Source organism: Sitodiplosis mosellana, unplaced genomic scaffold, assembly GCF_009176505.1.
Source record: "Sitodiplosis mosellana isolate CC-2019 unplaced genomic scaffold, AAFC_SMos_1.0 Smas_scaffold_6191, whole genome shotgun sequence".
NCBI lineage: Eukaryota > Metazoa > Arthropoda > Insecta > Diptera > Cecidomyiidae > Sitodiplosis > Sitodiplosis mosellana.
Genome location: NW_022601432.1, coordinates 4497513 through 4517837, shown reverse-complemented (window position 1 = coordinate 4517837; position 20325 = coordinate 4497513). Strand labels below are relative to the sequence as shown.

Here is a 20325-nt window from a genome sequence, read left to right as displayed (position 1 = left end):
TTGACTAAAAGAAAACGATGACAATTGGTTTCATGTGTCAAACTATTCATTTGCGGCGAAATTCAGACGTGTCTCGAATTTCCCCACTTGTCCCTACTTTTTTCGTCAAAGTTTTAAAACCGATTGAGCTCTAGCATCGAAAAAGTGAAAAAGAACAACAACGTTCAAAAGTATCAACAGCATTGCGTATTTGAATCATTGGTTAAGTCAAATTTGTGAAATTAAACAAACGTAAATTTGAGTTTAGAATTTCATTTTATTTTCAAATTCGTAGGTTTTGATACTGTCCAAGTCAAGTGATGAAGTTAGATGAGCTCAACTTAGATTGCATCGAATTGGTTCTCGAGCATTTAGACCTGATTGATCTACTGAATGCGGGTGATTCAACTAAACGACTGAACAAAGCTGCGGAGCTCGTTTATGCTCATAAATATGGGAATAAAGTCGTGCAGTTCAGAAGTATACGAATTTCTCCAATTCGATTATTCAAAACCGAAGGTGCATCAATGGTTGTTATAGAAGATTTGAAAACTGCTCTTCAGCTGTTGCGCTGTGTTGGACGCATGATTTCGAAATTACACATAAATTTTTCCGTCTTCCGAATTATAGAAGAAGACATTGAGGAAAAATTGCAAAGGGACCGGAGGCTATTCAAATATATCAACAATTATTGTGCCGAATTCATGAAGGATTTTTTTATATATTCACCAGCTCCTGTAGTTGCATCATATCGAGCTGATTTTTTGACGTATTTTGAAAAGCCTTTCATAAACGTTGAGATGTTTGGCCACTTGAACTATCATTTCACTGAGAAAAGTTGTCTGATTAAAAGATTTCCAAAGTTGAAGGAATTAGGATGTGGTCACACCAGAAATGTATCGTTTTATAACATCAACAAAATCCATTTTCCGCATTTGGAACATTTGCAGATTTGGGAATTTAGTCACATCGAAGTATCGCTCCAAAATGATATGGTGCTCCCTATTTTGCAGCTGAATCCACAATTAAGAGAGCTTACACTGAAGTCGTTTTTCTTAAATTCCAGTAATTTGAATATAAATTTGATTCGGGATGCAGTTGAAAGTTTGCAAAATATTGAAACTCTTTTTCTTGATATAAAGCCAATCACATCTATCAAAGAGAGCGACAATATTATACATATGAAACGCGTAAAATCGTTTAAAATTCATTTTGATAAATTGGAGGAGTTGCCAGAATGTTTCCTACCTTTTACATTTGAACAGCTCGAGAAATTAACCATTCACTTTCCAAAAGCAGATTTTCATAGTTCCTTCAATGAAGAGTTCTTCAATTTCATTGACAAACATTCAAAAATAAAACATCTAACGATTGGTAACATTGATACCTCAGGGGATGTGGATTGGTTGGAATTGGCTAAATCTTTGCCATTATTAGTTGAGATTTCATTAGGCTGCTGCTTATTTTCAACTGACGAAGCTATCAATCTCATATCTAAATTTCGAATGTTGAATCAATTGCGATTTAAACTAAGTGATAATTACAACAGTTTTCGCGAACGATTGGGCTACACATGGGAAGGAATATATAAAGTGGACGACAAAACTGTTGAATTGAAACGCAGAATTTGATGTAAAATGATTAAAGAAATTTTTGGCTTGAATATAATAGAAAAAGTCAATTGGTTTGAAATAAAAAATGAATCTTTGTTTTTATACTTATGATATTTTGAATTTTGAACAAAATGCAACTCACTAACGTACAATTTGCTATCGATAATTATAATTTGTATTATTCTTCTTTTTATTTTAATAAAAATTATTACAACCAAATCGCATAACTAATCTCATTTACGGAATTTGAATTGAACGTCTTGAACGTGTCGGAGTGTTTGTTTTCTTATAATTTTTCTTTCTGTGTTCATAAAAATCCATATTGACTAATTTTATCAAATCAAATCATTGTGTTTCTTTTTCTCCAACATTTCATTTTTCACAAAATTGAGATGTTGCTCTTCACACTTCATTCAGAATGTCACTTTTCGAGTGATATAATAGGATGTTGATCAAACTTTTCTTTTTTTCCTTAAAAAACCCAAAAAAAGCAAACGAAAATGAAAGTTAGGAAAACATTTATTTAAGGATGCAATAATATTGGAAACACATAAATGTCGACTATATGAAGGTGGACATTGCTTGCATTGGTTGAAGTAGCATTTGTTTTTTTTTTTTCTACTTTCAAACTATAATTATAGTTACAATTAATTCTGTAATAATGATTCATTAATGAATGCTTAACTCTGTGTTGGTTTTCGTGTGTGGTTGGTTGAGTGTGTTCCCAATCAATTGGAGTAGTATTTGCTGTTCTGTCTGGATTTGTATGTGCTTCAGTGAATTTCGAATCCTTAAAATCATATATAAAATTACAATCTTGTATCTAACTTAAAATCCTTGCTGAAATTGTTTCGAATCAATGCGCGCCTGTAGCACTTCAAGTTGTCGTTTCGCCTCGCATTGCGGGAAGTTGTTCATATCGTAATATTGGGGTGCAATCTTCAGAAGCCACTCAGCTGCAAAATATGAAGCAAAAATTCGGGTTAATCAATTGATTTTGTACATTTTTCGATTTCTTATAACGAATAATATTAAAAACCATAGTTGATCTAAAACCATGAAATGGCCGTTAAAATTTGCAATTTTCCCATTCAAAGTGATGAAAACACTTACGTTTAACATCAGTTACCGTTCGTATGTAATTTTTCGTTGTCAATACGAACTCATTGTAGATAACCCAATCGGGTTTGTGATCCAAACAGGTTGACGGATGTAATTGCACTACTTGATTGTCCTTGATCGTCAAATAGTGTCCGGTTCGTTCTAAATGAGCAACCTTTAAAATGGAAAAGAAACGAAATTAGTTCGTTATTTAATCGATCGTTTATGAAAACGTATGTTTTGGCCATTCAAATTGATTCACATACTTGCATGAAGAAACCCTGAACTAAGGCCTTTCGAATATTTATGTAATAATCCTTCGATGAGAAATCTGTGCTGGTTCGTTTTAAATTAAATCGGTCCATAATCCGTGACAGTTGCTGACGCACATTATCGGCTTGTTTTAGTGATCGATAGTTAACGAAATTTTCGTAACACCAATTTGTATCTTCGTTGCCTAAAAAATGTAACAATTTTCCATTAATTTCATCGATTCTCGTAAGAAAGGCATGAAGGCATTTTGGTGCGGAGAAAAATGAGCAGCTAATTTATACTTACTCTGTTTGAATGCATGGTAAACGTTTAGCAGTGTTAAATGATCGCCATCGATGTGTGCAAAGCGCATCTTTGCTTCATCTGCTTGCTTCTTCACATCATTTGGTCGCACGAAACATTGAGGTACTGTGAAAAGAGAAAAATATTTCAAATGATTCTATTTTTGTTTGATTTCAATTCAAATTGAAACAACAAAAGATTCCTTTTGAAAAGAAAATTCTTGTAGATCAGCGAAAAACCTAGATGCACTTACCCGACAACATAGCTGTGATGGAAAGAATTTCGTTTGAACAATTATGGTTGCAGCTGGCAATTAACATTTTCGCTAGCTGTGGATCCAGTGGAAATTCTGCCATGACGGCACCCAAATCGGTTAGATTGCCATCATCATCGAGTGCGGCCAAATAATTCAATAGCTCAAGTGCACGCATCAGAGTCTCTGGTGCCGGTGGATCCATGAAATCGAAATGTACCAAATCATCAATGCCCAATTTTTTCAATTGTAACACCACAGTTCCTGAAACAATGAAACACAGTTGTGATTAGTATTCGTTTGTTAATGCCATTTGTTCATAAATAAAATATCAACAGATGGACCATTTACCTAAGTTTGACCGTAAAATTTCCGGGTATGTATTGCTTTGCATTTCATTTTTGTACGCTTTTTCGGTGTATAGTCGGAAGCATTTTCCGGGTTTCGTACGGCCGGCACGTCCAGCACGCTGCTGTGCCGATGCCTTACTGATCGGTGAAACCAATAAACTTTCCACACGAATACGCGGATTGTACACCTTTTGTTTAGCAAATCCGGGATCAATGACAAACACGACGCCATCAATTGTCAACGATGTTTCGGCAATGTTGGTCGACACCACAACCTTACGTCCAATGGCACCATTCGGTTTGTTTGGCGGTGGTGGTTCGAAAATTCTTTGTTGCAAATTGGGTGGTAGTGTTGAATACAATGGTATGCACTTTAATTCACCCATTTCGGGGCCCAAATTATCAATTTCACGTTTAATTCGTTTGCAAGCCTCTTCGATTTCCTCTTGTCCAGTCAAAAACATCAGAACATCACCTTCAATCTCTTCGCACATGTGAATTTGAATGACCGTTCGAATGGCCGCTTCCAAGTAATCACGTTCCGGTTCGGGTGTGTAGAAAATTTCGACCGGATGCGTACGACCGGGTACATTCATTAGCGGTGCATTATCGAAATATTGTTGAAATTTGCCCGCATCCAATGTGGCCGACATCACCACTAATTTCAAATCGGTTCGCTGTCGAATCACCTCTTTCAGTACACCCATCAGAATATCGGTGGCCAATGTACGTTCGTGCGCTTCATCGAGTAAAATCACTTGATATCCATCGAGTGTTGGATCGCTCATACCTTCACGCAACAACATACCGTCTGTCATGTATTTGAGCACCGTTGATGGTGACGAACAATCCTCGAACCGAATGCTATAGCCCACCTCTTGGCCCAGTATCACATCCATTTCCTCTGAAACACGCTGGGCCACAGACATTGCGGCCACTCGACGGGGTTGCGTACATGAAACACCCTTTGAACCAATCGAACGGGCATATTCGACACACCATTGTGGAATTTGTGTAGTTTTACCACTACCAGTCTAAATGGGAAATTGAGACGATATTGGTGTGATTAAAATTCAGAGTAAACGTTTGACAATAGACAAAATATGAATGGGTTAATTCTACAGTAAACTTACCTCGCCAACGAGTACAATGCACTGATTTTCCGCCAGCAATCGCATAAAATCCGCACGATACTCAAACACCGGCAGTGTTATCCTTTTGCGATACAAGGTGTAATAACGTTGCGAATACGGTTGATTATTTAATGGATTCACTGAATTTTGGCGTGTGGTTGTTGAAGTGGCTCCAGCGCCACTTTGCAGTAGATTTGATGTTGTTGTTGCTTGAGCGCTCGACGCTGGTCCCGAACCCGTATCAACTGGAATGCCTTTTTCTTCACTGAAATGCATAACGAAACACACACACACGTAAATGAATGAAAATGCCTTATTTGAATTCAGAACATTGCAATGTGATCAACATCTGTGTACAGCTTGTTTCGCACACCATGCTGTTACTAAACTTACCGCCGTTTCTTAATAAATGGATCCATTTCAATGCGTCTCTTTGACATTTTGTCTGTGGTTTTAATTTATCTGCACACTTTTCCAATTATTTGCCGCTGCAAATGGTGAATTCAACAAATTGGTTGCACTGGCACACCAAAAATTAAACGATAAACAATCAGCAGGTTTGCTTTGTTTTTCTTTTTCTTTTTTCTGATCACTCAATTGGTTGCGAGAAACACGTTTCGTTTGAAAACGTCTCTCGACACAAACTGAAGCGAGAGATACTCTTCACATACACACCGCACGATACAATATGAATGACACTTCTCCGTAATGTTCTAAAGCTGAATTCGATTTATTTTTTTGTTGCCGTTTGTATGCAATTAAATGTTGTGTATTTTGTATCTTTTGATCGTTCTGTACGCCAATGTATCGGAAAAACGTTTTTTTGCAGTCACTTTTGCATTCGGTAAGTGCAATTTATGGAGCAGAAGCATATATTTTATTTATTTTGTACTTGTCGCCGCACGCGTGAGTATGTGCTGAAAAAAGAGGAATGTCAAAAATGAACGAGAGAAGAAAAAAACACAGAGACAAACACATTCGGCGCGACACGACTTTAAACGTTGGATTTTTATGTGCGCCCATTGTTTTTAGACAAATTCATGACAGACAATTTGTTGACGGATTTTGTGCAGATATTTCTTTATTTTAGCAAGCCATTTTTTTGCCTTTATTGAGCCCATACATTTTGCTAAAATTCGAAAATGAAGAAAATACATTGATCCAAACATATTATCCGTTCGCCGCTGAACACACCGTTCGGGTTGTCGCAGTCAACATACCGAATTCGCCACACAATCGCTTGTCAACATTAAAAGCATGACAATGTTTACTATGTTTTGCCCGTGAACCATTCGTGGGGGAAGTGTTTACAACACGGAGATGGAATACATTCTCATGGAAATTTGACAGAAAATCTTTTTTTTTAAATTGAAAATAGAAATTGTTTGAAACTGAACAATAAAAACAAAAAAATGTGTGTCATTTCAATGTAAATTTTGTTCACAACGAGGTAAAACGTTGTTATGCACCAAAACAATGTGTAGATCACGTTTCATGGACATTGAATTGACGTTATAAGGTTTTGTTCGTATGTATCCAATGGCGGCGAATTCATTGAAGTCACAATTTTTCGCTTGACTATTCTGCAATTACCTTTATTTTCCCTTCGCAGACGTTTAGCTGAAACATTATGATTGAAAGATTTTGCCCTATTGTTCGATTTTACCATATTCACATCAAAAATCGGTGAAGAATGGGTGGGTCTTTTATGAAATATTTCGAAAGATGGATTGGAATTTACCAAACTGGAATAAATATAAAATTTTCGGACTGAGAAAAGAGGCATCGAAATCGAAGACCAATTTGTAGATGAGTTACCTATGTTTTTGGTTGATTCAATATCAACAGAACAATTAAGTATAAATGCAGGCGTAAAAATTGTCAATTGTCAGTGACAATATTTATTTTATGATTTAAGAAAAAAAAATGAAATTATTTCTCTTTCACTGGCTTACGAACCAGCGTATAAAAAAAAGTTTATATTTTCTGGCCGAAATCTGCAATTGTCTGTGAAGCAGACTCTGCCTTTCAAATAGAATCTGCATTAAAATTCGCTTGAAAATGTGTAAAGAGGAAAATAAAACCACGTCTATGTCGTATTCATTATGATAATTTTTATTGTTATTTTCCTCGACAAAAGAAACTGAAAGAAAAGAAGAAAACGATATTTCACCTCCTAAATATAATGGTTGAGTGGTTGTCTCAGCTTGCAATTCATTCCGGAATAAGTAGAATTAGCATTTGTTTTCTTTTTAATTTTCAGTTTTCTTTTCCGTTTTTTTTTTGTTTTGTTTAAATACACATTTATTTCATTATTTTTTTGTATTCCTAACACAATTTGCATGTTTTTTTTTTCAATTTATTTCATTTCTATATAATTTCACTTTTTTTTTTTAAAAAAAACCGCCATTGACATGTGTCGGTTGCACTTGTTAAATGAATCAGAGAGAGAAAAAATGAACGGAAAAGAGAGAGAGAGAGAGAGAGAGAGAAATAATCAATGTTGCGATGAGATAAATTCCGATTTTGTCGCAACATAAGCTACAAATAATTTAATTAAATCTATGTGCCATTTGCTGGCCATCCATTTTAAAACGTTTTAATGCCTATAGATCCATTTTGTTGAAATTCATGGTTGCGTATATAAGTTTTGTTGTTGCAGTTGCAGTTTTTTTTATTGTTTCTGAAGTTATTGTAATCTCACTTAAATGTATATATCACTACTACATTTGAACAGAGAAGAAAAGTAAAACGGACTCTGAATTGGTTGCTTTGTTTTCTTTCTGTTTATCGCAAATGAATTAACACATTTGTTTTAGTTTATTTGTTGGTTTGTCGATTGAACGGACAACCTACAATGCATGTATTCTTGGTTGTCTATTCTAAACGATGTGTGTGTGTGTGTAGAGTTGGTATTCTTAGTGCATGGTTGTATTGTTTCTCGTTTGTTTGCCATTCGGTTGCAATTCATTGTTTTTTATTTTTTTTGCTTTTTTGCATTAAATTCACAATAAAAATGAGTTGTTGCTAGTTTGTTGGGTTTGGTTGTTTTTTTTTGTTTTGTTTATGGATTCACAATTTCTTCCGAATTACGAGAAAACGGTTCGGTTCATTTTGGTCATCTGGCGAGTGATGGCAATGTTTGTATGTGTGTGTGCATGTCTGTGCATTTTCCATAGATACTTTTTTCTCTCTTTTAACCTTTTTTTGCTTATGGGAACATGAAGAGTTGCCATTTTCTTTAATACATATTGATGGAACAACAACAAAAAATATACAATAATAATTTAAAAGCATAAATAAATAAAAACCTGTGGAATTATGTGGGGCAAATATGTACGCGATGCAATTTGGCTGTGTACGAAGACACAAAAAACAAATGTTCAATTTCCACCCACTTTCACTCTCTTTCTCTACTTGTTCAAATATAATTAATTCTCATTTTTTTTGTTGTTGTCTCTTTTTTCCCTAAAATGGTCTATCCGTTGTCATCGTTCATCGATTCAATACAATTCTGTCTACTATTTTGTGATACATTTTCTTCGGTTTTCTGGACACGTACTCCGTTTCATTTTCCTTTTCTTTTTGCTGTTTCTTTTTAAGAATAAAAATACACACATTCAGTGAAAATTACTCTATAAAACTTACTTAAATCGTAATAAAATTAAAAAAAAAAAATAAACAGCGTGTTATCATAAAAATAAAAAGAATAATTAAAAAAAAAATAAAAGAAAATAAATTTTTCATAATCTTTCTTCTCTTTCGGGTTTGTTTGTTTTTTTTTTTTCTTAAAAAAAATATACATTTTTTTTCTGCGTTTCAAATGAAACAGACAAAAACATAGAAAAAAAAATTCGAATTTTGCTGGCTAGTTAATTTGTTGCATAGTGGGACAGTTGCATGCAGTACATATATTTCGTTATTTGCATAAAATCTAAGAATTTTTTTTCTCTTATGGACTGCATTTGATCACATTATTATAGAATTGTGTCCGCCGGTTTTCTCGTAAACCCGAGCGTTTCTAGTTGTAGTTTCAAGCAAGAAATTGAAATGAAATGCATGATCATCAATTGAATTCACTTTCGCGAACGCGCACATACACACACACACACATTATTTCATGCAAGCAACTGAGAAAATGTCTTGTGAAACTCGGCCGTGGACTATATTCGCTTGAAGGGGGGACTGGGAAGGAGTCTGAAATATCGGATGAATTAATCTCTTGTAGATTGTGTGCCTTCTATTCCATTGCAATTCGGGAAATGGATTGTGTACATTTTTGAGCAGTGAATTGAATCGAATGTCGGCAAACCTTTTTTTTTTTCTTTCGTTCGTCAAGAGAATCATTCTTTGCACATATTCTCACTTCCCCACATCCGGATCGTAGAAAAGAGAAAAGAAAAACAATTCGAATCGAATGTTTTTTTTATAAATGAAAATTTGCTTGTCATTCGTTCGTTCAAATGGCGCCATTTATCATTGTCATTTTAAATAAATTTTTCATTAAAACTGTCGTCATAAGTTTTTTGTTTTCTTTGTCGACGTGTTAAGATCCTGCAAATGAAATGTTTGTCACCAGATTTTTGTTTTTGTTTTGATACATTTACTAAAATATGTGTTTGTTTTTTTTTTTTTTTAATTTTAGGTTGAGTGATTTTTTGTTGCCTGTTTTTATGCCTTTTAAATGATATCAACACTTCAATTGCTTTGATTTGTAATCAATTTTGTCTGTTCGTTCGAATTCAGTTCGTAAATTTAAAACAAAAAAAAGAGAAAATATTTGTGGAGACAAAAAATAAAGAATAATAATAATAATATTTTCAACTGGTTGTTTTTTTTCCTTCTTCTTCTTCTTCTTCTTCTTTTTTTGATTTAATGGTTCGGGTTCTATGTTTCGCCGTTGCCACTGTCATCGCCATCAGCATACTCGGAGGCGTTGGATTCTTGTTCATCATCATCGTCATCTGTATCGAGATCATAATCTTCGTCGTAGAAATCAGTCATGTCCAACTGTTTTTGGTGAGGTGAATAAAAGTGAAGCATTTAGAACAGTTTTCAATAAAAACGCTTTAATTTTTCGTCAAATCAAATGAGTTTCATGGCTTAAACAAAAATGACTTTGGACTCAAAGGAAAGGTGGATACTTACTGGTGGATCTTGATTACTTGGTTTACTTTTTGGTTTTATACAATAATCCTCTAAAGTTAATGGAACCACAATGCCCTCCTTTTCAGCCTCGGCCTTAGCTGCTAGAGCTTGTTTCCTAAACGAAGCAATTAAACATAAATATTTTAGAAACGGATTGGCCCGTGTTCATTTGAAATTCATATCAATTGATGACGACCGAAAAAAAGGTTGTTCAAAGCGGCCAGACAAAGTCACAATTAGTTTTCAAGTGTTTTTAATTTGAAAATGTCTTTCATCGTCACAGTCGTCGTCGTCGTCGTCGTGGTTGATGGCCAGTTGTCGTCGACGGCTAGACAACGGCCCACCATGGATGACTATGAATGTGTGTAATCACTGCGCTTTTTTCTTGGTCTCTTTCATCCAATCTAATTGAATCGACCGTTGTTTTTTTTTTCTCGTCTCAAACCGAAAATCGTCTATAATATTTACCTGATGATATTTGGATATTCATTATCCTTGCCATGAGAATCACGCCATCTGCGGTACATGACCGACGCATCAACATTAGCAGGCGAATATGTGTTTGGCTCGTTCAGCAGGGAAATCACTGACAATAAAATCGTGCGCACATTTTGTGTTGGATTCCATCTTTCGCATGGCAATTCACCGCTTTGCGGATCATCAACCGGTGGGTGCAATATTGAGATACACAGATCACCATTCTGTAATAAGAGCAAAGAAGCAGAGAAATGAGAAAATGTTCTCGATGAAGTAAATACTTGATACTAATCGATCACTTGAAGTGATATAAATCGGCGGTTTGATTTAAAGATAGATAAATTGGCATCGCCTATGATTAAAGCTTCGTAAGCACGTCTAATCCATCAATTTGATGTCGTTCCGCGGAAGAAACAAAAAAAAACGAGCATAAAATGTATAACGGCACAATACTACACCAAACAATGCGGTAGTGCGTACACAAATCCCCATTTAAGTCAAAAAGCAATTTTCAATATTTGTGCTGTGCACTAGATCCGTATTGTGTATGTATGTCCATTGTCCATGTATATATATATATACAACGTGTTGACCATGATTTTATTTTTGCAAACACTTTGGATATTATAATTTTGTGTTGTTGTTGCTGCTGCTGCTGCTGTTTTTGTTGTTTTTTTCTCTTTGTTGTTCATCACATTATCATTATTGTTCGTTAGCAGTCGAAGCGAATCAAGTTGAGAGAGCGCCTCTATGCATATGGTATGGTGCGTTGTGTATGTGTGTCTCCATTCATGTGTGTAATTGAATTCAATAGTAATATAGGCTCATTATACAATTCACACGGAATAGATCGACGCTATATGGCTATATATGCGTCTATTTCTTATTTTGGTGTGGAAACACATTTTTTTTGGTTCGTTCGTTGGTTCGTTTCCCTACAAATCTATATTCGTCTAGACTGAGCAGTCTGATCGATTGAAACGACGTTGCATACGATTTATTGGCGTGCAATATGTAATTCCAAAATGCGATATAAACAAAATTATTAAAAAAGTAATTACAATAACGTTACAACGAACGCTCTTTCTAGCGCACGAGAGCAAGAGAAAGAGATCGGAAGTGAATGAAAAAAAAAGGTTATTCAACATATGAAGCGCGATATGCGGTAAGCCGCCAGCAGTATTATCAGCTGGAAAAGAGTGTGAACGAAGAGAAAAAACGAACGAGACAGAGAGAATCCAACAAAGTTGGCACGATTTTCCCCTTTTTCTTTCGGCAAACTTTCTTTTTTTTTGCTACTGCTTTGCGGTTATTGTTGTTGTTGTTATCATTTGCACAAGCATAACTTATAAGCTCGATGACGATATACTTACTTCGTAGACATTTGGATGCCAAACTTTCGTCAAGAAGCGTATTGATGGCGGTGAGTACGGATAATCCAGCGGGAATTTCATGTGTGCCTGAAATGAAACGAATGGAAAAAAATTAATCAGTAAATCAAATACGAATGTTCGAAATTTTTAAATTTTTTTTTTCTTTCATATTTTTGCTCTCAGAAATCTATTTTTAAATTGTGCGTGCATTGGGAACGGCGTAATTTTGGGTTTGTCTTTGTTTCGTTATGCCGCTGATTGAAGCTGAAAATTTGACTTTAAAATGATTTTTTTGTTAAGCACGTCAATTCGTTAAAATATTAAAAATGTTGATACAGACAAAATGTGCACGCCCAGTGATATAACCACTCAGACATTGATCAGGCCCCATTGTCATCGTCGTCGTCGTTGTCGAGTCGTGCAATTTTTTGTTATTCCATTTTGTATTTGTTTGTTTGTTTCTCTTTTCACCGAAAAAGAACTTATTATATACACTTGACTTATTTGGCTTGGTGCAACTCTTTGACGACGACGACGACATTGATGCGGGCTCCGTATCAAAATATCATTGAGGATAATTCCAAATTTTGGCTCAATATCAGCCCATTTCAGACAGCGTTGAACATGGGGATTCCACTGACATGGATTGCTCGGCTTAAAAAGTCAAGCACTCTTGAGTAACATACAAAATCAGCTTATGGCCCCGGCTTATATAATTCAAACCAGCAAAAGCTGATTTGAAAAAAAAAATCCATGGCATGAACCAATGTGTACAAAATTGTAAAACAACGCCATTAGACATTTTATATCGACACAAAAATGTTGATAAATAACTTATTTTCTTGAAAAAAAAACGAAAGAAACCTAGCAGCTAGCTGTACCGATTTAATTGATAAAATTTTCCGACAGATTAATTGAGTCATCGGTCATTAAATAGAACAGTCATTCGACTGAAGACCGAGATAAAAAAAATACGAAAAAATTTGAACTAAAAAAAAAATTCAATGTAAAGTGATTCGTCATTCTGATTGCGGTAAATGGATGTATATATTTTTGGTTTGTGTTTGTCATACTTGCGCATGGTGTAGGTGTGTGTTGCGCCAAATATATGTTTTGTGAAATCGGCTTATTGATAACAAGTCGCATTTTCACGTAACACACAAATTCGATATATACATATTTTTTGGATTAATGAAATTTGTGTATAAAAACGAATAGCGCATATAACACACAACTAACCCATACACACATACGCTCTACAGAATTTCCTCCATTTTCTGAATTGAAACAGCGAGGCCGAAAATGTTGTTCGCTTTGAAATCGATAATACAAAAGAAAAATGAAATTAAATAGGCAAAAACCGATACACAAATTTCAAATGAACCGCAATTGAATATTGAGCGCGTGAGCGCGGTATCGTATGCAGAAAATATGATGTATCGGTTGTTAAAAAAAAAGCCGAAATTCGATTCAGTGTTGGGTCTTTGATGGTCAGCGCTCTCTTCATCATTTTCACATTTCGAAAATTGAACGGTGACGCGCGATGCAATAATCAGCACTCAACAACATATTCAGTCGATTTCATTAGAGAAATCAACTAACAACGTGAAAAACAAATTGTGCGAACCATATTGTCTACGGAATCGTTACCGAGAGAGAAGAGAGAGAAAAAAACACGGCAAACAATAACAACAATTTGATTTCCTATAGTTCAACGGCAAGCGTAACAGGAACATGATGAACGAAATGATGATTAAAAGTAAATTCTTTGTCATTGGATTCGCTGCGCTGTTCATGTGTGTTGGCCACAACTGAACGTGATGTTTTATTCGAATCGATAACAATACAGAAAATTGAAAAAAAAAAAAAAAAGGAAAGAAGATCGAGCGAAAGAGGCAAGCGATTTGCGAATGACGACTGCAAGAAAGAGATAAAATTTTAAATGAAAACAAATCTGAGGTCAGGCCTCCAATATGTGCACATGTGTATAAATGAAATGAGGCTCGTAAGATACAGTTGTGTTCTTTTTTTTATTCGGTCTTTATTTTGTATTTCTCTTCATCTATCTCGCTCACTTTTTGTCCTCGATTTGGCATCTCTGTCACACTTGATTGGCAAAGCCCAACAACAACAACAACGACAACAACAACACATTTTGCTCGATTGCGGCTATGAGTTGCTGCTGCGGCAGTACGTGTATGTGCTGTTTTTTTTCGAGTTTGTTCTCTCGCATTCAATGAGCTATTTGCGCATTTCCCTGGATAAATTTATTCATTACGTTCGGTGCAGCGCAGAAACGACTGCAAATTTCATTGAATATTTGCGTTGTGTCATTGGCCAATGGATCAGCCAGAAATAGGAAACGAATCGTTGAAAAGGTCTTATTATTCAATATATTGACTATCTCATCGCACATACATACGTACACACACACACACACACACACACATAAACATGGGTCACTTAAATTAGGAACAACTTTTGCGTATGTATCGTTGCCAGGAGAATTCCGCATCATCATGCTTTATAATCATTCAAGAAAAAAATAAACTGCATACTCGCACACACTCAAGGCGCATAAAATAGACGATAGAACAATTTCATATCAGTAGGAAAGGAAGTGACACAATACGGATATCAAGAAATCCAGTTCATGAGTGACGACGACTGTTTCTCTCGTTCTTTCTCGATACAAATGCGAAAACAAATCAACTAATTATTTCATACTTATCTCAGTCAACCGTTCTCTCTCTCTCTCTCTCTCTTGCTCTCTCAAAACAAACGTTTTTGATTAACTCGAATGAGCGAATCGAAACTGAAATGTAATTTAGATATTTGACCGTGTGTGTTATGCGAGTGTATGTGACGTTGTTCATATTCCATCATAGTCAAGTGATCAAAGCGATTTTTCAAGGAAAGATTCGTTAAAATACCAATCCAGTTAGGTTGTTATTATCAAAATGAAAGCACTATGCGATATAATGAATAAATTCAAATTGATCGTCCGAATGTTCGTTGTTATCGCTGTCATCGTTATTGTTGTTGTTGTCGTCGTCAGCAAATGTTTGAGTTTTCGAGCAATTGACAACGGTCTTTATTGCGATGCGTTTTGTCTGACTGGCCTCTCAATCGACATCAATCAAAAGTTAAACTGAAAAACATCTTCGGATGAATTTCTCATGTGCACTTGCATAAGCACTGAAGATGAAATAAGCACATCTAACTCACACTGCACTTGTTCGCTCATTTCGAATTGTTTGTGCATAATTCACGATCCAATTTTTGTTTTTATTTTCTGTTTTAATACATCTGCGAGATTGTGTGTCTCTGTATAACCGAAAGTTCAACCCACCATTGGATTCATATCGTCTACATAAGGATTCCGTTTATATAATGACGAAAAAAAGAATAGCGAGAGAATAAAATGAAAAGAAAACAAAATCGTTCATTTGCAAGGTCATCGCAGAATGAGAGAGAAAAAAAAACCTTGTGCATTTTCTTCGTACTGAATCTATATAATATTTGTGTATACAGAAATCTCCACTGATAGTGTGGTGAATGAGAGGGAGCTTCTGATATCTCTCAATTCGATTGTCGAGACCTACACGTTGAATATGCTGTGAACGAGCCAGCGAATGAGAGTATGACAGCAGCATGTATGCGTGCATCAACACGAATCATGAATACACATGAGACGTATTATTGCGAATGACAACATGGTTCAATATGTGCATCGCATCTCCTTCGTTGCGCGCCACAGTTTCGAGGGGGTCTCTGTCGCATGGTTATTTTCGTTCTTTCTCATGTATACGGCCGTGTTCGTGTAAGTATCATCGACACTGTGAATAGAAGAGCGTGAACGGGCACAGCACACACAACAGCAAAAGAGACAGATTGAAAGAGAAACAGAGAGCACAATTGGCTTTTCCTGTGCGCGGACTTCAGAGTTGAATGCTGAACAGAATACTTTAATGACATCGTGACAATGGCTGGCTGACTGGTTGCCTGATGGAACCAATGGAAAATTGGAAAACTACCACCAGCTTGTGTCAAAGAATACTTTTTTTTCTCTTTTTCATTGCCAATAGAATAATAATGCCTAGAAGAATGGGAAAAAAAAGACGGAATTATGAACGAAAGAGATACCATCCCAGTAATTAATGAAAGCGGAATCTTTGTACAAAAACATCACGTGTTTTTTTTTTGCTCCTTCTTTCACTCTCAGTCATCCACTGTCGTATCCACTGTGCAAAGTGCTTTCTTCCGTAGCATCCGAAGCCTTTGAATGTTTACATTTCGCTTTCACTTGGACTCAAAATCGTTTGAAGGATTGATATTTAATTTGGGATAAATGTTAATATTAATAGCGACCAAGAGCTTATTTCAAGCTGCTATTCAACAAGAAAAAATCATATCGACTTGAGTATATTTAGGGGAGATCTATTCCTGCGAAGTCTTGCTTCTTTTTCTTGTTCGCCCGTCGAGAGTGTTTTCAGAGGATTCATCGCTATATTTTTTTTATGATGATGCAGCAGTCATCGTGGTCACGTTACTCGACTTTTGTTTTTCGTCTCTCTCTCTCTCTCTCTCTCTCTCTCTCTCTCTCTCTTTTTGTTTCGAAGCAGAAATATCTGCCAGTAAACAACGGACTCAACCATACAAAGTGCGCATCAATCAATTCGAACCAACGATATATATGCAAACAAAGAAGTCTATTTTCGTTTGAATCGAAAATACGGTACATTTATCTGTTTTTCTTTCTTCGCCTTTTCTCTCGTTCACTTGAAATATAAAAACGGTTATTGTTCTCGGATAACGCTGAGATTTATATTTCTTTGTCGCTATGTACACGCGTGAGTTTGTTAGAATTAAGCGCATGAGAACGAATTAAAATCACTCGAGAAATTCAGAGAGCTAGAGGGAGAGAGAGAGAGAGAGAGAGAGAGAGGGCGAAAGAGGTGAATACATTTGGTTTGGCTAATTTTTCTTTTTCTGCGGCGCATCAAGATAAAATATAAATACGGTAATAAGGTTGCATGTACCTAAGACACCGTGCACCACGCAAAGATGTACAGAGTCAAAGATGGAAATGTGATCTATTTATTAACGACAAAGAGATGGATGTCAATGCCTGAATATATCATCAGGTAAGTACGTGATTGAACGTTGATGAACTGCCTGTTGTACAGAATAAGAGAGAGAAAATATTCGACGAAGAAAATATAGAGAAAAAAACCAACACACACCATGATGATCATGACGATAATAACGTTGGCATGATTCAACGATGGATGACACACACGAATATGGCCCGTTCCTGTTGTTGTTGTTGTTGTCTGTTACTTTGCGCGCGTCCTATTATATGTGTTCAATTTGAATGAATTTCAGGTCACACAGAGAATGTTCTCATGCAAGCGTGTGGTTTTACCAGAACCAAAGAGCGAAAATCAACTCAATACCAACAACAACCACAGCAACAACATCATCATCATCAACATCATTCGAAGCAATGGGAAAATACAGAAGCGACGAGCGAGAGAAAATATTCAGAAGTCAGAGCACAAGAGGTGTATGAAAAGACATGCAACAACAAGAACAGCGACCAATATAATAAAGAATGAGCAAATGAAATGCCATAAAGAACGCTCACTTTCTCGTTCACTCGCACAAACAACACATACACAAGGCCGAATTGTGAACAGCACCAGCAGCAACAGAAGTAGAAACAAATAAAAAATCAAGCATATCATACACCGAAAAAAAAAACATAAATGTATATATACGTATAGAGAGAAAAATATATATATATATATATATATATACATTGCATTGTTGTAACAACGTCAATCGCGTCAATTGAATTTGTCCTATTCGAACAGAAGAAGAAAGAAAATCGATTCGATTCATAATCGATTCGAGGACGTCATCTGCTCGCCTCATTCGTTTTTTTTTGTTGTTGATAAAAACACGTGTAAATGCTTTTTCTTCGCCCGTTCATCACAACCACATCACCAAAACGAGAGGAAGAAAAAGACACACCAAACAAAGAGAGAGCGAGTTCGGGGGATGTAGAGGGAGAAAGAAAGACTCAGACAAGCCAACTACTATTGTAAGCGTTTCGGGTGACCTCTGAACGAGAAAACAAAATGCTTGTTTCTTTTCCTCCGAAGAGTTTCACAAATAAATTTGGGAGGGGGAGGGATCTGGATAAAACAAAATACTCACTTTGAAATAACCTCCTTGGTAGAGTGTGTCTGGTGGCCCGAATATAGCTACTTCCCATTCGAATAGATTCTCATCGTTGAGTAGTTTGACACGAAATCCTTCGACGGGCTCCTCTTGCAAACTTTTATATTCTAATCCTAGTGCACGTACGGCTGAACTACTTGGTGTTGACATTTTGTGTAATCAATTGTTCTTCTTTGTATTTCTTGTATTTCACGGTTGTTTATCTAGTCAATTTAAATGCTATGTGCGCGATGTTTAGAAGAGAGTCCTGTTATCGATTATCGCCACTATTGGAGGGGGAACGACTGTGCTTGGCTTTTGTTCTTGTTTCCTATACGACGTTTTGATTTTACGATTTTTATTTTATTGAATACGACAATTTCAAAATCACTTGCGACTGTCTGGCTTCGTTTGTTGTATGTGTGTGTGTGTGTGTGCGGTTTTTGTGGTCGCAGGTGAAATTTGGCCAAACAACAAAAAAAAACTAAAATTTTACACGGCTACCAATTCGGAACAATAAATCACACCACAATAAAATAATTTTTGAAATTGTATTCGTTTACTTGTCCAAATTTTATGCACTGCTCATGAATTTGTGTTCAGTTTTTTACTTTGACGAAGAAATAAATCTAGCACCGGACGAACAAACAAAGTGTGTCATTAAGTTGTTGTTTCGATTAATTGAAATCAGTTGCTTTCACAACGCTCGATTTTGATGATTAGAATCTTTTGATACGAAACTATCACTTGTAAATTTCGTGTCGAAAACCGATTTCTCTTCGGCCATGTGATTTATTCATAGAGTTTTTTTTTCTCTGTCTCTCGCTCTCGTTCAACTCTCGCAAAACGTTTGCTTAATTTATTTCAACTAATCGGATGATTCAAATGCAACAGCAGCAACAGAAAAAAATTAATGGTCCGAATGAGTTGTTTTTAATTTTAAATAAACGACTAATTTTGGAAAGTGCGCACTACCGAATTTCAACTGAAACAAAAAAAATTTCTACCGCACAAATTTAAAATTTTTTGAGTTTGAAAAATCACTTCAGTTCTTTTCTGTTTTTTTTTCCTATGTGTATACGACTGAGATTTTTTATTTTTCTTCAGTTCCTTGCAACTTTGGTGTGTGTGTGTGCGTGTGTGTTTGTGTGTTGTTGGAAATTCACGAATATTTTTTTTTCCTGTTCGTCATAAATTTCGTGTCTTATTTATTTATGTGGTGAATGCGGAGAGAATAATAAAAGCACACGATGTGAAGTGTTCATAATAAAAATAAAAATGGCGGCTGGCTAAAACGTAAATACGCCAATAAAGCGAGAACTTGAAATCATTGTCATTTTTTGATGTTTCGTTCTCTTTTATTCTCCTGCAACACTCTCACTGTTTGTTTCTCTCACACGCGTGCTGTTTCTCTCTCCTTCGAACACGCTCACTCTCTTCGTGGTTGCTCGTTTAAATTGCTCTGTGCAACTGTACGTACGTGTGTCTGGTCGCTCTCTCTCTCTCTCTCTCTCGTTCACACAATTTTTGGCTTCAGTCAAATACGAAACGGGAATGAAAATCTCAAAATTTAAACAATTTCCGTTTGTTTTTGCGGCACCATAAAATTTCAGATCGATTTTTCGTCAATTTTATATCAACTGTAATTGAAATTTATTGATGGAAATCCCTAAGTTTCGATTCACTTATCACTCGAACAGAAAACAGAAAGAAAAAATAATAATAAATATATAGATGTGCTGTGCTGTATGTGATGTACGTACGCCACCAAGTATATTCTAAGACTGAGTCGTGTGTTGATGAACGCGACATAGATTGGAGACTACTACAAACTGGGCCTCAAATCCAATAGCAACTGAACAGCAACAGCTGTTCATAAAATGTGTGTGCATCGGTGTGCGTGCATATGCACATGGCCGTGGTGTATTGGTGTTGATGGCGCGAGGCAATGCGTTGCTGTTTTCAATCGATGAAACCAACTTCACACCAATTCCACACTTTTCACACTATTCGAAATTTCGTTTTATTGAACCTCGTACAATTTTTCTATCGAAACTATCAAACACCAAATTATCTTTTTTTTTAATCTAATCTGCATAGTTCAATGCCTGTTCG

At 35.9% G+C, this 20325-nt stretch overlaps 3 protein-coding genes across 3 annotated transcripts; 1 reads left to right on the top strand and 2 right to left on the bottom strand.

Moving 5' to 3' along the window:
• Positions 1 to 130: 130 nt before the first annotated feature.
• Positions 131 to 1874, top strand: LOC129576770 (uncharacterized). The gene is made up of 2 exons (XM_055462399.1): positions 131 to 201; positions 275 to 1874. Exon 2 carries the CDS (start codon positions 300 to 302, stop codon positions 1608 to 1610), a length of 1311 nt encoding a protein of 436 aa, XP_055318374.1. The 5' UTR covers positions 131 to 201; positions 275 to 299; the 3' UTR covers positions 1611 to 1874.
• Positions 1875 to 2093: 219 nt separating this feature from the next.
• On the bottom strand, positions 2094 to 6176 carry LOC129576769 (putative pre-mRNA-splicing factor ATP-dependent RNA helicase PRP1). The gene is made up of 8 exons (XM_055462397.1): positions 5378 to 6176; positions 4985 to 5249; positions 3853 to 4885; positions 3502 to 3765; positions 3252 to 3374; positions 2960 to 3150; positions 2706 to 2868; positions 2094 to 2548 (listed from the first exon to the last, which is right to left on the bottom strand). The coding sequence occupies exons 1-8, from the start codon at positions 5422 to 5424 to the stop codon at positions 2421 to 2423; spliced, it is 2214 nt and encodes a 737-aa protein (XP_055318372.1). The 5' UTR covers positions 5425 to 6176; the 3' UTR covers positions 2094 to 2420.
• Positions 6177 to 7078: 902 nt separating this feature from the next.
• Positions 7079 to 20265, bottom strand: LOC129576767 (ubiquitin-conjugating enzyme E2 R2). The gene is made up of 5 exons (XM_055462395.1): positions 18208 to 20265; positions 11983 to 12069; positions 10601 to 10833; positions 10133 to 10247; positions 7079 to 9994 (listed from the first exon to the last, which is right to left on the bottom strand). The coding sequence occupies exons 1-5, from the start codon at positions 18379 to 18381 to the stop codon at positions 9872 to 9874; spliced, it is 732 nt and encodes a 243-aa protein (XP_055318370.1). The 5' UTR covers positions 18382 to 20265; the 3' UTR covers positions 7079 to 9871.
• Positions 20266 to 20325: the final 60 nt, after the last annotated feature.

Excerpts from the sequence above, each read along its gene's own strand:
- LOC129576770 (XM_055462399.1), top strand. The coding sequence starts at position 300 with ATGAAGTTAGATGAGCTCAACTTAGATTGCATCGAATTGGTTCTCGAG.
- LOC129576769 (XM_055462397.1), bottom strand. The coding sequence starts at position 5,424 with ATGTCAAAGAGACGCATTGAAATGGATCCATTTATTAAGAAACGGCG. Across the intron at positions 3,375-3,501 it reads CATCACAGCTATGTTGTCGG|TACCTCAATGTTTCGTGCGA; the intron begins GTAAGTGCATCT and ends CTCTTTTCACAG. Across the intron at positions 2,549-2,705 it reads AACGGTAACTGATGTTAAAC|CTGAGTGGCTTCTGAAGATT; the intron begins GTAAGTGTTTTC and ends CATATTTTGCAG.
- LOC129576767 (XM_055462395.1), bottom strand. The coding sequence starts at position 18,381 with ATGTCAACACCAAGTAGTTCAGCCGTACGTGCACTAGGATTAGAATAT. Across the intron at positions 12,070-18,207 it reads ACCAAGGAGGTTATTTCAAA|GCACACATGAAATTCCCGCT; the intron begins GTGAGTATTTTG and ends GTTTCATTTCAG. Across the intron at positions 10,834-11,982 it reads GGCATCCAAATGTCTACGAA|AATGGTGATCTGTGTATCTC; the intron begins GTAAGTATATCG and ends CTCTTATTACAG.